The 19,445-nt window shown below is 36.5% G+C and overlaps 1 protein-coding gene across 1 annotated transcript in view; it reads right to left on the bottom strand.

The window, feature by feature from the left end:
- Positions 1-4,185: 4,185 nt before the first annotated feature.
- CECR2 (CECR2 histone acetyl-lysine reader) overlaps positions 4,186-19,445 on the bottom strand; it is an 89,632-nt gene continuing 74,372 nt past the window's right edge. Inside the window, exons 8-19 of the mRNA XM_070756485.1 lie at positions 17,794-17,871; positions 16,986-17,142; positions 15,718-15,844; positions 15,287-15,324; positions 15,087-15,178; positions 14,860-14,986; positions 13,976-14,388; positions 13,066-13,194; positions 10,433-11,240; positions 8,274-9,666; positions 7,201-7,306; positions 4,186-6,976 (exon numbers count right to left, since the gene is read on the bottom strand). Of these exons, the coding sequence (XP_070612586.1) occupies positions 6,971-6,976; positions 7,201-7,306; positions 8,274-9,666; positions 10,433-11,240; positions 13,066-13,194; positions 13,976-14,388; positions 14,860-14,986; positions 15,087-15,178; positions 15,287-15,324; positions 15,718-15,844; positions 16,986-17,142; positions 17,794-17,871 (3,474 nt within the window). The 3' untranslated portion in view covers positions 4,186-6,970. The remainder of the gene's footprint in view (positions 6,977-7,200; positions 7,307-8,273; positions 9,667-10,432; positions 11,241-13,065; positions 13,195-13,975; positions 14,389-14,859; positions 14,987-15,086; positions 15,179-15,286; positions 15,325-15,717; positions 15,845-16,985; positions 17,143-17,793; positions 17,872-19,445) is intronic.

Raw genomic sequence — 19,445 nt, 5'->3', positions numbered from 1 at the left:
TTAAATAATTGGACAAGAACTGACAAATTTGGCAAGTGTTTTGATCTTAACTAATAATAGGAAGCACCTGATGGAATGGAGATAATTGCTATAGGGAACATTTCCACCTATCATACCGGGCTGGAGAAGCAATGCAGAAATTTTTCATTGTCGCCAGCTGCTGTGTGGGTGCAATGGAAATTCGCAGTAAAATCTTTTTGGAAGCTTTTTGTACTGATTGCAGAGATAGAAGAGCAGGCCAGTTATAGTCGGGGTTCCACTGCAGCCAGTGATCTTCAGCAACAACAGATCCAGTGTTTTCTGAAAGTAGTCCTTACAGCCACAGAAAAGACACCTTTTAACAGCAGCTTGTATCAATATCAGTGCATGGGAAATGCACTCTTTGGTAAGACTTCTTTTGAAGAAAAAAGACCCTTTAATGGGAACTGGTGATTGCTTACACACCATGCAACCTGCTCTGTGCCAATGAAGAGCTATGGACCACTCCTATTACTATGCCAGGCAGGCACAGAATTCTTGCACTGGCAAAAAAACAGATTGCAAACTATTTACAGTCCCTAGAAGGCGTAGGCTTTACAATGGAGAAGGAAAAAGGAGACGGCACATGATTTGCTGGCTGGGCTGCTGAAGAAAGGGGGGCAGAGGCTGCTCCACCCAACAGGAAAGGAATCACTGCCATAGGCAACTTTGGCCAAGGCAGAGGAGTATTACAGATCTCTTTGATTACTTTACACAGAAGATAAATATACTACAGCTCTGGCTTTTTAAGAAATCATCACTCCCATTACTTCCTTGTTAAGTCTTCCTGAATGGAGGTTGGGTGCTGTTTCTCCAGAGTAAAAAAAGTATCTCACGTTTTAAGATTAGTTTCTCAGATAAGATCTCAAATTCCTGTTGTGGTGTGGTGTGATTTTTCCTTCAAAGTGTCCCCCTCCTTTTCTTCATTCTGCAGCAACTTTTCAACTCAGAGCACTTTGGGTTGGGTTTTTTTTTTTTTGCAAACTGATATTATAATTTTCTATTTGTTACACAAATCTGCGGAAGTTAAAGATTTTTCATATGGTATTTTATAAACAAATCAACATAATTGCTAAAATAATATATTTTGAAGGATAATCAAAATACTAACTGGAACAAAGACGGTATAGGTGTAGATAGTTGGGTTAGTTTTGCTATTGTGGCCTCAAAAATTTTATCTCCTGGAAAGGGCAAACCTAATAATTCCCCCAAATCAAAAATAGTTACCGTACATCCAAATCTATGTCTGATGAGAAGAAAATAATGCCTTGATCCATTGTAGAAAGCAGCACTAGTTGCCCTCTTGCAAATCCTGCATTGAATAAGTGATTTGGCAATGTTAATAAATTTCCAATTTACTCTAACATTAACACTATACCTCCTACATGACAAAAATTAATAAGTATCTTGAAGCAGGATTTTATCACTCAAGTGCCGAAATAAAATTTCCCAATAACATAGATCTGGTAGCTCAGTGGTAAGTCACATGGTTTTATATTTAAAAAAAAAATCCCAGATTTAATTCTCATCCCCACTTCCCAGAGACTTTCTCAGAATCACACAGACCAAATACTATTTTAAGAACATATTTTATACAAAATAACACATTCTTATGGAAATAAAATCTACAGATCTCTAAAGATCAAAACTTTTTTTTTTTTAAAAAGAAACCTTTAAAAATTATCCAAACACACATTATTAAACTAGCTATTGAGGTAACTGTCACTGTCAGGGAACCAGTAGGACAAGAGAAAATATAAACAATATAAAAATAAATAGTATTCCCTTTTCCAGTATTGACCAGGAAAGTTCAAACCTAGCTCTTCATAGTTTTCAAAGAGGGAAAAAAGGATCCCTGCTACTATAGTCCATGGACAAGGGAATTGACCAGGGCTTTTCAGGAGCAATGAGGTACCTGAGCTCCAGGTGATAAATACAGAGGAAGATATGAGGACCCTTGCTTTCATCCATGGTGTTAAGTCTCTAAAGAATGAGCTGGTGACAGCTTCTGCAGCACAAGTTCACTCTGTGGTGGGGTGGAAGGTTCATTGTTGTGTATAGTCCAGACTATGTCAGTCTCTTGCCAAAGTTTGTTAGGATATTTTCACAGCTTGATGGTGAGAGATCTCTTACAATAATGACCAATAGTTCTGTAGACTAAAAATTGTGTTGATGCTTCATGGAGATTGGGATTTGATGTGCAAGGCTTCCAAAAACATTATCTAGACACTAGCATTCATAAAAAGAAGCATTCCCTTTTTCAGACTTTAACAGACAAATTACATTCTTTACAATCTTAATTACAATAGAATAGCTCCTTTCTATCCATACAATGCTTAACCCAAGACACAATGTTTCAGGAATGGTTATGATTGATAAAACATTGCCAGCTCAAAATCAGAATATTGACATATTTATACAACAAATGTTTTCCAACTGGCCTCCCTTTGTTCTTTTCCTCCCAATTAAAAAACCTTTTTTCTTTTAGTTAGGATGGAAAAATTCTCATTCTACTTATTTTTTAAAAAACAGCTGTGTAGATAAAAAATAAACAGGGCAATTACCAATAGAACAACTGGATACTTTAAAAATGTAGAAAAAGTTCAGAGAAAAAATGTTTCTATTTCAGAGTTATTATTTCCAATGAGGTTTAATTAATTTGTAACCTTAGGAATCTTTCAAAATGTTTCCCATTTAAATTTTTCAGGTACCCTAAGTAAACCAGGAGAAAGCAGCATTACTGTTGTGCTTTGTTGTGAAGAATTTCTTCTAGGTTACAGCATCAAACCATTACGAAAAAGTGAAATACCAGAATAAGCAGCTCATATAGTGAATATCAAACTTGCAATATATATTTCTTGGGAGAATGAATAATTGTTACAGCATTTAGAATCTGACAGCTTAATGAAAAATTTACATCTTATGAAAAGCTAAGATGATGGCTAAATGTTTTGTCTTATTTTGATGGCATCACTGATCATATAGAGCAGCCTTTCTCCAAACTGGGACTTTTGGCCATACCAATTGGGAAGTTCTCAAAATAAAGGCTCCATAAATCTGGAGAAGATCGGTTAGGAAAGGCTGCCTTAGAGGTAACGGCTATTCTCTTACTTGCACTCATTAAATTATCCCCTCACTGGCATATATATTTATGCAGACCTCTACTAAAGTCTCCTTATTGGAATCTCGTATCTCCCATTTTCTAGGTAGAATTTAAACATCCCATTTTGATATGCTTATTTACTCCTACTGATTCCCCAGATTGCCTGCCTAGTCTGACATTATAAAGTGTCACCTATTACTTCCTCATAACTTCACCACTGCAAATTTAAACATATAGGAAGTTAAGATATGTCCGAATCAGGGGAAATAGTTTATATTTTCTTTAAAAACTGAATACAGTAGTAAAAGTGAGCATTAACAGATGCTTTATACAATGCTCACACTTCATTGTGAGGAAAGAAAGTCCAGCTTCCTTAACTCTTATAAAGGCCACTGTAGGGCATAATTTGGTGAAAACTCAGAGAATCCAGAAGTTAGGCCTTCTTCCTATTTCCTTTCACCTGTGCTAGACAGAATTTGAATTCAAGCAGAAAACTAATTACATTCTCTTGTGTTTAAGAACTCTTTTCTGAAGGCTCCTTACTTAAAATTTGTTTGAAGAAAAATGCAGTGGGACTAATTACATAGAACATATTGTAACATGTTGTTATACTGAGAAAACCTGAGTAAAATGGTAATAAAACTTAAGTAGGTTCAGAATGATATACTAACAAAGGAATAATCTGTCTATGCATCTATATAACATAATAAATTCTTTTTCTTTGAAAGCCAACAAATCCTGATTTGGGATCAAAGAAACGTAAACTATCTTAACACTATTCTGTTTCATCAAGGTGTAGAATTCAGAAGCTCATTAAATTAACAGCCAACTCTTGATAAAAGAGAACTTTTAACTTGCTGTGAAGACAATAATCACTACTGAATAGGAGATATCAGTTGGAGTAAAACATATATTACCAAAATACTACTCTTGGTAAATAATACCAAAGGTTTATTTTAAAATTCTAATGACGAGTAAGGAGGAAAAACCCTCAAAATGCTAAATTGTAAGTAGTTATTTTGGGGAGTAGAAGCAAAATACATTTCAAGTAGTGATTACACGAGTCAACTTTAAACAAAACTTTTCATTTTGAAAAGCATTATTCTAAATGATCCCACAATCATATTCTCTACCATACTCTATTCCCAAAGGTTTAGGGAAGCGCAAACAGGATAAAAAAATATTTCCATATGAAAAGCAACAATGCACAGGTGAAATGTTCTGCATCCCATCTAACGGTAAGAAGACACAGATAAGTTAGAGTGAGAAGATTATTGCATTAGATGGTTCTTTCACCACAGCAAGTGTAAGGCCTGAGCCCTTGATCAGACAAGCTCTAGCTGTGTTATTCATTGATCTTGGCAGTACAAGATAATTTACTACTTGAAAAACAAACCTTTTTCATGAAATAAAGCCAAAATCCTAATTCACTGGTTCCCTATGAGTAACTAAAAATCACACGCTTACAGATATGACAGATTACACTGTAACCCTAAATGTTTATGGAGGAATGGTTTTAAGTTCGTCCAGATAAACTGACTGCACACTTTTCACAACCGAAACCTTGCTTCGTTGTTTTGAGCAGTTGGGACTTCCCTTTCTAAACATGCCCCATAACCAACCAATTTAAGTTTCAAAGACTAGAATACAATGCCTCTGAAATGTGTTTCCAAACTAACATACTAGAAGAGATGAAATGGAAGAATGGAATGCTTTGAACAGGGCTCTCCAACCTTGGCAACTTTAAGACTTATGGAGTTCAACTCCCAAAATTCCTCAGCAAAGCTGGCTGAGGAATTCCAGGAATTGAAATCCACAAGCCTTAAAGTTGCCAAGGTTGGAGACCCCTGCTTTAGAATGCTAACTAAAGATGGGCCCTTTGAAAGCTTACATCAATTTTATACATTCTTTGCCTAACAGTTTATAAAATTAGGTTATTCTTTCAAGTTTCTTAGAAATTGGTAAAATAATTAAAAATAATTTGCATACCGAAGTTACATGAGATGAATAGGTATATGTAAGAAAGGGTATTTGTCTTTCTGTATGTATACCTGTTTCTTTTAATATGTTCCTAGGAAAACTCCTCACCCTAACTGTTGTATTAACTGCTTGGTAGACATGATGCTAGCTGTTATTAACTGCATGAGGTCATCTGAAATGGTTATGACTGTGAATCTACTTGTCTTTAATTTGATTTTGGGACTGCAACAGGGATGGGACAGAGAGCATTTTTCTCATTTCTGCATTGCTTTTCATGTTTGCTATAAAGTCACTTCAGGTAGAAGTCAGCAGAGAAACATAAATACATTTTGGATCTTTTCTATTTAGTTACAAACAGTGAGAGGAGTAGGGTCTAAGGGAGAGGGCAAGCACTGACTTACCCCATATCCTTATATACAATCCAATTAACAATGTCAATAGAACATTTTAACAACCTCTGGGAGAAGTGTTTGCCTTTTTCAGATTCATTAAGTTACAGCCAAGTACCATATTAGATCAATCCAAGGATCACACTGAAATGTAAATATCATTGTAACAAATTCAAGATCATAATAATTCTGCAATGCTACTTTCACTATTTTTGCTGATAGCCTGATATATTTGGCAGTTTATCTATAAGCTGTTTGCAAGTAGGTTTGTTATTTTTAAATTAGATTTGTTGGTTGATTCAGAAACTTATTTGTGAAAGACTGAGCTAATGCATAAGCTGTCCTATATCATCTCAAATTATGAAATGAACTGTGTGAATATATAGGTGATTTCATAATTTCATTTTAATCTCTTCTAGCATACAGGCTTCATGTATAGGTTGTATAGAACATATAGAATCAAATGTTGTTTGTTCCCAAAATCGTATCTGAATTCTCTTATCCTGCTGAAGTTAAAATGGAGATCTATTTCTGAGTTGCCCTAATCAGAGCATGGGGTCAACTGCACACAAATAGGTTAATATGCATCATTTCTTGTCTAATATTAATATCACTAAGGATTTTTCTGCAAGATTTCTATCTTAGGGTTTTAGAGACAATGGTTTCAATTTTGACTGACATACAGATGAAACTCGGAAATGATGAACAGATGCTACATCTCACATAAAAATCTCAATGTTCCTGAAAATTCCAGTTCCGATAGCAGTACTGCACACAATCCATGGGCAGGAGACCTAACACTGTGCTTTCTCCTGAATAAATGTGATCTTTTAGTAAGTATGCCTCAAATCCAAACTACCAATAGGCAGCACAATCACATTTTAGAGGAAGAGTTTTGCCATTTTCTACAACTACCTTCTTAAAAACAAAAAAAAAACGGTGTGACATGATTGTAAACATCTTCTGGTCATTCCAGTGCAATGCTTACACATGTTGAGTCTACAACCTTAATTCTAATCATGTACAATACATTCACAAACAGATTTTTTTCTTTTGTTTTTTTAAAGGCAATAGGTTAAAAAAACAACTGTAAACTGGATTCCATCTCAAGCGCACATATTAATACAAGTATTATCGTCTATCTCCAGTCTTTCACCCTGAAAAATATACCTGAGTTTTAGCAGTTAATGAAAGTTTCAAGTCCTTCAAACTTTCCTTAAACCCTGAATGAAAAAAACTCTCTGATCAGAAACAAAGCCCTAATTTAAGACCCTCTGTCTTGATTCAATGTGGGATTGCTTGTGACAGGCATGCTGCTTGCTCAGATTCAGGACAATTCCACTGTCAATGGGGCACTGTGTTGCACAGGACCATGGAAGCCAGATGATGCTAGGAAGGAAGGTAAGAATAGAAAGGTTGCTTCCTTTGTCCATATCTATTCATATGTGGCCTATCTTCTGTGTATTCTTCCTTCCTTAGATTAGCTCTAGAAAAGATAAATGAAAGCAATTAGTACAAGTTTCAGAAAAATTAAAAAACATGAAAATAAACTTTTAAAAAAACATGCAAGTTGACCTTTACTTCCCACTTAAGACAACGAGAAATCTCAAATCTTTCATAAGGAGACACTATCTTCTAAATGCTATTGTTTATTTGTACTTACTTGATCTAGAGGCAATGCTGGTGGTCCTATTGTTTATTTGTACTTACTTGATCTAGAGGCAATGCTGGTGGTTTTCGTGGTTGCAGCTCTTCCAGTGTTGAAGTTGATGTAGGCACCTTTGGGAATGGAGTTTGTGGCTGATGTATGTGCATTCTGAAATCACAAAAACACAGAGAGGGAACTAGAGTAACTACATACCTTTTCATAAGTATACTTAATCCAAAAATAATTAAGGCATAGCCATGTGTTAAGATTTCCTGCAGAAAAGAGACAGATTAATCTGTTTGACACCCCCCCCCATAGTTTTTAATTCATGTGTCAAGATATTCTCTTGAACTTTATTTGTAAGTGGAGGTCACACTGTATATCTGGTGATTCCACTGTAACTTCTGAGGACAATTTCAATAAATAGTGTTTTATCACTATGACTTTGTATGCTGCAAACTGCCACAAGGCTCCATTTTTTCTCCAATGTTATTTAACATCCCCCAAAATATCCAAGAAGGCCACTGGAGTTCTGGAGCTAGACAGCATCAAAATGTTACTCCCATCTTCATAAGAAGCAAAATATGAACACACTTATACAATAAATGAGGATTGTTTAATTGACCGCTGTACAGGTAATCCTCAACTTTTGACCACAATATGGAGAAGAAAATTTGTTGTTAAGTGGTGTCATGAGGCATCATGTAACCACTTTCAATTTTACAACCTTTTTTTGCTATGGTTGTTAGGCGACATATTAGGTGACCACAACTTGTGACATCCTGCTGGTGATGATGCCTATAATTACACTGTTTAGTTCTTTTTAAAGACCTATCTCTTGAGTCCATGGAGAGGGACAGCATACAAGTCCAATAACTAAGTAACTAAGTAACTAAGTAACTAAATAAATTATTTGTTTATTTGTTTATTTATTGGACTTGTATGCCGCCCCTCTCCCAATATTAATATTTTTTGCTTCATTTTTGTTTTGTTTCTCTCACTTTTTAAATTATGTTTTAAATAATACTGTTTTAACTTACTGGTAGCATTTGAATAATTTATTATAAATAACTGAAATTTTAGATAATGAAGGTATATAAAATTGTATTTAGCAACAACACAATTCCACACTTACCCTGGTGTTCTGTACATATCTGTACGTTGCCCTCCCAGGTTCGTTCCACATCCTGCTTGTTCCATCATTAAGGCCTGAAAGTGTCCCACATTCTCATCTTGGCAACGATACAGAGGTCCTTCATGAGCAAGACCATTGGACTGATTTGTAGCTTGATGATGTGACAAGTGAGCATTCACTGTCGACCCATAACCTCTGGCCTGGAAGTGTGTGGCTGGATGGCGTGGTGCATACGGTGAGGCTGTCTGCAGCATGATGCCATGGGGTGGGAAAGGGCCAAATCCAAACGCAGGAGAACTCACAGACGGCAAGGAAGTGCCATACAAATACTCTCCTGCGGCAACTGATCTTTGCCTCTTGGTTGTGGCGTTATGGTTGTCCAGATCAAGGAATTCTTTGGGACTCTCAGGCCTTTCTTGGGGCTCCTCTGCTTTCTCAGATTCCAGGGACAGTTCTGGTCCGTTGGCTGAATCCTCTTTGGTGCCTGCTATGTCTGTTTGATTTGGGGAAGCCAAAGTGGCACTAAGCACTTCACAGTTCTGCATGCCACTGCCCACTGTCCCTCTGTCTAAGAAAGGTGGTCTGGCCATAGGAGACTGGGTAGGTGAATGCCCAGTGGGGCTTGATGGGTGAGGGAAAGGCTTCTGCCAGTCTGAATAACCTTGTGGACAAGTATAGTAAGGAGGTTGCTGGTAGTGATGATAAGGAGGTGGCTGAGGATGGTAAGGGTATGGCACTCCCTGGTGAGAACGATAGCGAGGGTAAGTGCCGTGGGAACTGTTGCTAGCGTGAAAGCCCCGAGCAGGAAAACGGGAATGAGATATTGAAAGGGGTTTTGCTCCCATTATAGCACTAAAACCCTGAAATCCTGGACTGATGTGGTATTGTGTGGCTGAATTTGGATATTCCATGTTGGGCATATACAGAGGGGCAAATTGGCTAGGAGTGCTCCCTATTGGACTTCCATCCACACTAGCAGGGGTACTTGTGCTCGGTCCCATGCAAGGTACAGTAGCTTCTAGCAGATTTCCAGTTCCAGTGCAACCAGGCTTTTCTATTATATTAACAGGTACACCTTTCCCTTCAGTACCACCAGACGATCCTTCACCTATAGCATCATTTTCAGGCATTGGTCCTCTCTCTATAATGGTTACAACATCACCTAGACACCTCTGAGATACAGAACTTGTATAGTTATTCTCTGCTGGCCAGGTGCCCTTGTTTTGTGTGGCTTTTGAGCTGTTCTTAGTGTCAGAATTATTTCCCTCTCCTTCCTGTGTTAGATTCTGCTGGGAACAGTTCATTTGCAATGGGACTTTAGAATGAGGTAGCAGCTTGGGGTATGTCTCTTCTGGAAGACACTCCGTTTTCTGATTCACTTCTGCTGGAAGCTCTAATGCACAAAGAAAACAGAGGCAGTTTAGGGGAACAGATTTAATCCAAACTTCTTTCATCATATGAATTGACACCTCTAGCTTATAGTGTATACGAGGCTCTAATTCTCAGTATCTGGGGCACAATATTAATTTAGGAATTAATACAATTCACAATTTGTTTAGGAAATGAATTTACAATCTTTTCCCAGTTTATTAGTAATTTGCACATGGATGCCTACCTGCAATGCTACACCACAATAAAGAAGGGCAGGGAAATTTAATGTTAATCTGCCTCAGTGGATATTGGAACCAAAAACATAATTTTAATTCTTCACTTAATACTACACTTGCATACTGCTGAGTGTCATACTATCACCAGTTGTAGAAAGTTGTAAATAGAACAAGAATATAAGGAATATAATATATAATAAATCTCCCAAATTTCCTTCATAATTATAGAACAGCAGATAAAAAGGAAAAATCTTACACAAGTCTTACCCAAATTATACCTCTCTCAGTATATTAGAATTATAGTTTCCACAGACTATGCTGCTCAGCTCAATTTGTTTCATTCCAATGGGGAAATTAGTAGCATAATAATATTCAGTCAGTATTTATGCATGGCAAAGCATCAAAGCCGTCAAATCCCAAAGAAAATCCAAAGGATAACAGCAGTTCCTAAATAGGTCCACCACATTATATAACAGAGCAACTATCCCCCTTCTCCAAAATGGCATGCAGTAGTCACCCTTTAGCCACAGTGAAAGAAGAATATATAATTACCTTGATTGTTCTCTGAATTAATTGACTGGTTGCCATCTTTAGAATTCCCATTCCTTAATACTGGTTTTGGAAGTTGAATATTAGCAGTTGCTGTATGAGTTAATTGTGAGAATGGTCCAGATAAATGTGTGGAAGGAGGCTGATGTGGGTGATAAGGCACACCGGGTGGGCATACCCGGGAGGACAGCTGCTGCATAGCAATCATCTCTGGACTGTCCATCATGGAATCCCCACCCTGGGCTCCTCTCTGAATCTGAGAGATAGACCCAAATAATGAGGCAGGAAGCTGCTGCTGTATTCGTTGACTGGAAGCTTTTCCTGGATGACGGATATATCCTGAGGGTGGAACTCCATGAGGTAGGAAATTAGACTGCTCAGACCATTGATTTGGGGGCAAAGGTTGTCTCACAGTCCGAGGATCCATTATGTGACTCAAAGCATGGGGCAATATAGGAGAGCAAGGGCCCACAGGAGATTTCTTGTCTATTCCCAGGGCTATCTGATTTGCTGCATCATGGTTTCCATTCCATACAGTAGGATATTTATAGGATCTGTATATATGGCCAGGGGGGAGTTCTGAGGTCTCTCCTTGTCTCATAGGAGGTCCATTGTGTCTTGAAGAAATAAATCCAGGCTGGAATTGCCCAGAAGAATACATATTGGTATCTGAGGGTGGGCCACTCACTCGACCAAGTTGCAAAGATGTAGAATGTGGTCCTACTGTGGAAACATGCATTGGTGCAGCACATCCTTGCTTCTCTGGAGATGGAAGCTGAGGTCCTCTATGATCATTCAGACCAATTGAAGGCTGGAAAAAAACATCATTCTTACACAAATATATTAAACAATGAATTTAAAACATAGATATCTCAACAAAATACATGATAGGCTGTACATCTGTTATACTCAGTATTATGCAATTATATATTGCTTCTAAAACTGAGCTTTAGAGTAACTAACATACATACTAAAGCAGTTATTACCAAAAAGAATGATAATGTTCCTTACATAGGTCTTTAAAAATAGTGTAGAAAACTTCAGCTGCTTGCTTTCCCTGGGGTCAGGAAAACTGAAAATTTAGTATTATGCATTGGCCATTAATACACTTCCATGCCTTGATTAAGCATCAGTATTAAATTTTAATTGGCTTGAAATCAAATTATCTCCGATGCAACCATTACTCATGTGATCTTCAATGTATACTTGTAATCCAGTTAGTATGTCCATCAGTAAAATCAACCTTTACATTTTAACTTAAATTATTAAAACTAGGATTCACCCAGAAGGTTAAAAAGAAAAAAGAAAAGAATGTGAAACCTTTAAAATTATAAGCAAAGCTTCCAGAATCTGAGACAATAAGGAAACCGCAATCAATGGCTAGAATACAGTTTGCAGAGCCCTTTCATCCATCCCAGAAACTCTAGTGCTCTGATGGTGAACCTATAGCATACATGCCACAGGTGGCACACTGAACTGTATCTGAGGGCACACAAGGCGTTGCCGTATGTCAGCTCTAGTGTGCATGTGCGCACTTGGTCAGCTGATTTTCAGCCTTCCACTCTCCCCACGCTTTAGGAAAGCCTCCTGAAGCCTGGGGAGGGCAAGAAACGGCCCAATGGGCCTACTGCAAGTCCAGAGGCTTCAGTGAGGCCTGCGTGCATGTGCAGGGGGGAGGGCATTGCATTCTGGGTGTGGGCACACACACACACACACACACGCTCTTGCACGCATGCTCTTTTGGCACTCGAGCAAATAAGGTTCGCCATCACTACTCTAATGCTATCCACTTCTCACAGCAATAATATTTTTCTATTTCTAATTGCAAAGCAGGTGCAGATGGACAATTATGCAGCATCGTAATAACTGTTTGGGATGGACTCGTCATTTCTACCCATCTAATCTGTATTAGTATGGATATATCATCCCTAAGACTTCCAAATCTATTTTAGGAATATAGGCATGCATATGCATGCACTGTCTGTATGAGTCTAAGATTCAATGAGGTGATCTACCATTAAACCTGGTTAATTTTGTGTAAGTTCCCAGAAGATTCCCTTTAAGAAACAAACTCCTCATAAAGGCAAAACATCTTCTATTCATCTTGTACACCTAGCAAAATCTTTCTATCTTTTTTCCTCTTGCCCTTTCTTCATTTATTTCGGTAGACATTTAAAAACATACAACCTTAGAAAAAATAAAGAGATCTACAAACAGTATAAAATTGAATAAAATCATTACTTGTTTTCTTGATTTTAGAACTGGTATTAAGATCAAGTCAATATTAAATCATCTAAAAAGCCAGTATAATATAAATGAACTATCAATAAAAGGTTTTGTCCAATCTCAAAATTCTATATTAACAAAGCAGATTTGTTAAAATCAAATCAAGCAGATTTGTATTGAAATCTTATACTAAGAGAAACCCAAACTTTGGATGCTCCTAATGTTTATTGTCTGACTTGCCTTCACACACTCATCCCAAAATCTTGTATAAATAAAAAAATACACAATTATTATAAAATCATAATTAGCGAAGTAGTTATTTCTCACTTGAAAATATAAAATAATTAGTTATCAGACTTACATGTAATCTTTACATGTGCAGATAGAAGCTTGGCTCACGTGTTTCTTACCTGCATGGCAAAGTGCTGGTGCTGCTGACCTGGCTCACCAGGATGTGGTTCTGGTACTCGTGGTGATCCATATGGTTTTGCTGGATCAGATCCACGCAGAGAATCAAATGTTCCTGGAAGAGGTGGTCTCTGGAAAAGAAAATATAGTTGTCTATGAGATGTGATAGGCATCTCCTTCACAGGAGATGAAACAGAAGCAGCAAAAAAAAAATGAAACAGATACAGGATGCATTTCATCTTAAAAGTATTTTTTTTTTAGGCTTCAGCTGCTGTATCTACAATCTTCTTCTTCCATGCTTCCAAAGCAATAAAGATTGTAACATTTTCAGATGTAACATTTTTAAATAGAACATGGGCATCCAATTGTATGCCCTCATTTTTTATTTTTAAAATGAGGGCATACAATTGGATCTCATGCTTATGCTGAGGAGCAATAATTCACCCCCTATTTGGGAGTATAAATGATCATTGTATTAAAGATTAAATTGGACATTTCTCATCCAGTCGAACATAACAGTGATCTAGACCGTAATCAAATGAAATACAGATGGTAGTTCTGCTCATTTATTGAATTATTTGAAGCAACACAGTCCATCACTACAGGCCTGAAATATATTTCTTTGAAAGTGGATATAAAGAAATCCATGAAATGACTCTATACTATTTTTGCTCAAAAACTGATATTAATTCATTTATTTTAAACTGAACTAAGTGTTAAGACTGAAAATAATCTTCTGGTTCTCATACTTTTTCAGGAATAGGCAGACCATGAAGAAAGCAATAAGCAATGGAAATACTAGAAGATTGCGGTATAACAAGTAAATGGAAAAGCCAAAGTTAAGATTGGGTGCCTAATATTATTTCCTCTATGCAAAGGGGTATTTTCTTCTCTTGCTAGACTGATACTTACTATGTGCCCAGAATGGGATACACAACTGGGCATTTCACCATAGTGATGTGAATGCAGAAAGCCTCGGCCATTAGAAGATGCCATCTTTCCAGACAATTGAACTGACTGGCTATTTGAATCTTCTGCTGAGGCGGATAATGAGGAAGAAATGGGAACACGATGTTTTGCTTTATGAGGTGGAAGTTTTCCTCCATTTTGAACATGTGGTTGTTTCCTGCCCGATCCTTCGGAATCTCTGGATCGAGTGCAAACATTTCCTGTACTGGAACGGATGGTCCGACGGCATCTTTTCTCACGCTTCACATCCTCTCTGATCCAAAACTCATCGTCTGTGTCTCCGTCTTCTCCAGGAAAGTGCTTCAACATTGCCCGATGAAAGCACCTCTCTAAGTTATAAGCCATTTTAGTATAATCTGTATTTAAAAAAGCAAATGAACAGTCATATGGGTACAAGTTTCTTGGTGTTGACATTTCTTTTCTAATTAGATACTACATTCAGAATCTAGATTATTCTCTATTTGTTTGGAGAGGGGTAAACCCAATGCTTGGTGAAACGCAAATAGGAATAAATTGTCAGGGTATACATATTTATTAGGATCACAGTTCCCAATCCCTTTTATAATGGCAACTCAGTAATTTCCTATTTCTACTTTACCCTCTGTCACTCTATCCACATCATAGATATCAGCTAACTAGAAAAAAAAAGTTTTGGAAGAAGTAGTTTATTTTTATATCACATGTACAAAAAGCACATTTTATTTTTTCATATATTTATTGTGAATGAATAATTATGAGCTTTCTCCTCTCCCATCTATGAAAATATATGGGGTATTTTCCAATTTACAGGCATCTAAGTGAGATAATTTGTATTTCTATATTCTTACCACTATTTTCACCATTGTATTTAAGGCAGTTCCTGAACATAGTTTTCATATCACCCACAAATTCCTCCTTGGTGTAGTATTGGCCTCCATTTAGCTTTTTCTCTATACTGGAAATATCCATTGGAGCCTGAAAATATTACAATAGCGAAATATAAATCATCATATTTTATCAGATTATTATTATGGTTGATTCTATACTATCCTTTATAAGAAAATGTATTCTTTACCTTAATGATCTGGTAGTAATTTGGAGCATATGATTCATCAACCGGCTCTAGGAATGGCCAGGAGTCCTTGTGAGCTTTTATAACATCTAACACTGTCAAGAAATAAAATGGAATACTATGTTATTCATATAAAGAGGAAGTCCATATTTTATGAATATTTTATGAATTTTATGAAGCTTAAACCTGGATTTGGAGCTCACCTTTGTACATGGCAGTAAATTCATCATCCAATTCAAAACTGTGAAGATGAAATGCAAAAATAAATACAAAGAATCTTTCTATCAACTCATAAAAAAAGTATTAAATATTCAACTTCAGCAAATTGCAATTGCCTTTTCAATGCAAATAATTCCATTCATTTTCTATAACTCTTTCCTGTCTGTTCTTCTTTGACTTAAATATTTGGGTAAGACTATAAAACATGAAAAATGAAAAACCCATAATCAAACAAAAGTATGATTTAGTAAAATACAAATAAATTAACCAGGTGTGTAAAATATCATGAAACTTACAGTTGTAAGACATTCTTTTCTCTGTCTAACATACGAAGTGATCATTGCTTTATAGATGGAGATTATATATTTGCATTTATGAAGAGTATATATTTGGTATTTGTATTTAATATACTTACAAGTCCTTAGGTTTCTCCTCCCTAGCTGGTGAACCGGGATCTAAATGGGAAAGCTCAAGGGGAAGCTCCTTTCCCTGGGCTAGCAGCCATGCCCTCTCTTCTCGAAGTTTCCTTCTCTTGGCTCGTTCTGCTCATGGAAAAGAAAGTCATTAAATTCATAAAGAAACTTCCTTGCCGCAAAATCCAAGGGGCAGCTCAGCTGTGGAAAGGCAAATTTAGGATTAACAGTAATTTTCTTTTCTTCCTATAGAAAAATAAGTGTACAAATACAGTAATACCTTGTCTTACGAACCTAATTGGTTCCCAGGGGAGGTTCGTAAGGCGAAAAGTTAGTAAGATGAAACATTGTTTCCCATAGGAAACAATGTAAAATGAATTAATCCGTGCAACGGGAAAAAAACAGGAAAAAACGCCGCCACCAGGCTGTTTCAATTGAAACAGCCAGGCGCTTCTCAGTGGCCTCCTGAACACCGAACCCGGAAGGTGACAGCCGGCGGTGGGGCTTCTTGGCAGCCTCCCGAACCCGAACTTTTGCCGAACTTCCAGGTTCGGCGTTCGGGAGGCCGCCGAGAAGCCCCGCTGCCCAGCTGTCGTCTTTTGAAACAGCCGGGGGGCTTCTCGGCGGCCTCTCGAACGCCGAACCCGGAAGTTCGGGTTTGGCGTTCGGGTTCAGGAGGCCGCTGAGAAGCCCCCCGGCTGTTTCAAAAAGCGACAGCCGGGCGGCGGGGGCGGGTTTGTAAGACGGAAAATGTTCGTAAGAAGAGGCAAAAAATTTCCAAACCCCGGGTTCATATCTCGGGTTGTTTGTATGGCGAGGGGTTCGTATCATGAGGTACCACTGTACTATATATGCTAGGTAGGCTATTTTAAAAGTCTCAATATGGAGTAGAGATGTTAAAAGAAAAATAGAAAATTAATGTAGGAAAAAAATGATTAAAGCTGGTTTATCTTAATGGTAAAAAAAATGTTAAAATTCTTTGTCTCCTGGGGGGCAACGAATCATATTTTGATCTTATCACTGAAATACTGGAAAGGATCCCATAAAAATCTTTTGAATAAAAGTGAGTAATAAAATAAGATAATGAGGCCAGTAACCTAAGAAAGTAAAGAAGTTGAGAGTCTGTTTAAGTCTTTCACCATTACACATCATAACTTCAACATAAGTGGTTGAAAGTCTACTTTCCCCTACTCATGACAGATGTTTTCAAGCTCTCCTTTTTTTAAAAAAAAGGAATGCACATTTTATTTCAGTAAGCTGATCCACATGCCTTCAACAGCTTTGACTTTTTCCTCCATTTCTCGTTTCCTCTCCTCTTTCAGCATTTGTTCCTGTTCCTTTTTCTGAACTGCCAAAAGGATCTGACGTTCTTCTTCTTCTTCTCGACGTCTCTGCTTCTCCATTCTACTAAACACGACTGGGGTCATCTGAAGAAAGTCAGGTATCTATTTAGTCATTTTATTCCTATATTGTTGCTGTCCTAAGAAGTGATGAGGTATATGGTTCTCTCAATGTTATCCTTAAAATAAAACTGTGAGGCAGGTTAACTGTGAGCCTATTAATATGCCGAATTTTATAGTACCTCAAAGCCACTTCTGCCCATGCATCAAAAGATCCTAACCCAATACAGTATACCACTCTTTAGATTTGTTTTTAAAATATTTTTAAAATATTTTAGTTTTAAAATATTTTTTCTTTATACATCCACTCATACCTGAAGCATTCTTGTGTATGATATAATGAAAGGCCTTTTCAGAGGGTCTTTCACTTTATTTATAGAAAATATTCTACAGAGATCCTGGTAGCAACAAATTTTAAATACAGGTTTATTTATGGTCTTTTAAATGATGCTACGGGTAAATAAAATTGTAGTTATATGCTTTTAATTCCTTTCGTCTGCTATTGTTATTCTGCTTGTATTGCTCTTAATTTTTTTTTTTTAAAAAGAGGGCTATATATTATTCCACTTTATTTATTTTTTTTTAAATTTACTGTTTTGTCTTTTGGGGTGATTTATATAAATCATACACAAATAAAACCCATTGTACTGGGGTTCCCATTCGAAAGAGATTTCTTACCTCTGGATGTATTAACTTGATGTTTTGACTATCAGATATCCACCTGGGAGTAAATTCTGTCTGCTGCAGACGCTTCTCCTAAAAGGCAGTAAAGTTAGGATCAGATCAGAAAAGTCCCTACTATAGTTTATTACAGAATTCTAGAAATAACTGAAAATTCAATCCTTGTCTATCAGAAATGACAGGTCTAAGATTTCTGAAAACAGATAAAGAGCAAAGTCCAAAATAACATTGGTTTAAAATGCTGCTAGGATCGACAAATATCTTCCACAACTAATGTACATTAAGATACCCGGCAGTCTAGTCACATACTGTAAGATAGGTCTCTTTGCCCATCTATTGTATTTATTACTTCTCTAAGAAAGAATGTGTCAAAACAAGAAATCTACATTTTGCAGATATGTGTCTGACAATAACAAAAAAGCATGCTCCCTCTGTCCAATAATCGATATTAAGGGCCTGGGAGAGATAATGAAATTATCTACTAAGAATGCACAGTATTATTTACAGAAGGTCATATAATGTTTAAAGTATCTTTATATCATTTATCATATGCACACTTTTAAAGGCCTTCAGCTTTAAGGCTATGGAGAAAAGTCTACAGATATATTAGTTGAGGATAAGTTGATGCTTCTGAAATTGAAAAAGCTGGTATATAAATACTCCATGAACCAAATATTATTTATTAATTACTTACACTTTCTGTTTCTGTTCAAAACATTAAATCCTCTTATCTTTTTCTCTACTAAGTGCATATTGCGGATTCTGGGAACCCTGTACTAGCTATTAATCTTTTGATATATGTAGTAGTTGACAGTCATTTAACAAAATTTTTGAGTTACAAGAACACTGAAAAAAGTGACTTAAGACTTGTCATCAAAATTATGACTGTCAAACAATTCCCTGTAGACATGCAATTGCAATTTCAGTGCTTGGTAGATAGTTCACATTTATGAGTGGTTGAAGCATCCTGTAGTCACAATTGCAATTTACTACCTTCCCAGCCAGCTTTTAACAAGCAAAGTCAATGGGAGGAAGCCAAATTCACTTAAAGATCATGTGACTTACATAATGACTGAGAGATTTACTTAACAGCCATGCTAAAAGGGTGGTAAAATCAGGCTCTACTTATAGTCCACATTTCAATGCTTGCGGGCTGAAGCCAAAGATATTATTTCTTTTGGCAGCACTGGTGCTTTGGAGTATCTTTCCAATAATGATACCAAGCTATTTGACTCCCTGCTAGTTTTTAAGGAAACATTAAAATTTTAATTATTTCAAAAGCTTTTTTCCTTAGATTTAGATTTATTTAATTTCCTTTATTCCTGATTTGTTATTCTTACCTTTATTATTGTATTGTATGGTTTTTATTGAATATTTCAGACTATTACTCTAGTGACTGAAATTGGTTTTAATCTGTCTGTGTGTATGTTATTTTTTCTTCATTATATTGTATATAAGCTGAATGCCATTTAATTATAGCAGAGTAAAAGTTTATAGATAGATTTTATTTACTGTGCTGCCCCACTTCAATATTATGTATACACTGGACATTTTTCTTCATTTAACTATTAGTGCAAAAAATACCACAAAATTACAAATTGGGGAAATTAATATCATTTGAAGAATTCAGTAAAATTTGGTATTGATTG

This window comes from Erythrolamprus reginae, chromosome 6, assembly GCF_031021105.1.
Source record: "Erythrolamprus reginae isolate rEryReg1 chromosome 6, rEryReg1.hap1, whole genome shotgun sequence".
Classification (NCBI taxonomy): Eukaryota; Metazoa; Chordata; class Lepidosauria; order Squamata; family Dipsadidae; genus Erythrolamprus; species Erythrolamprus reginae.
The sequence above is the reverse complement of the archived record's forward strand: the minus strand, read 5'-3'. Positions and strand labels throughout refer to the sequence as shown.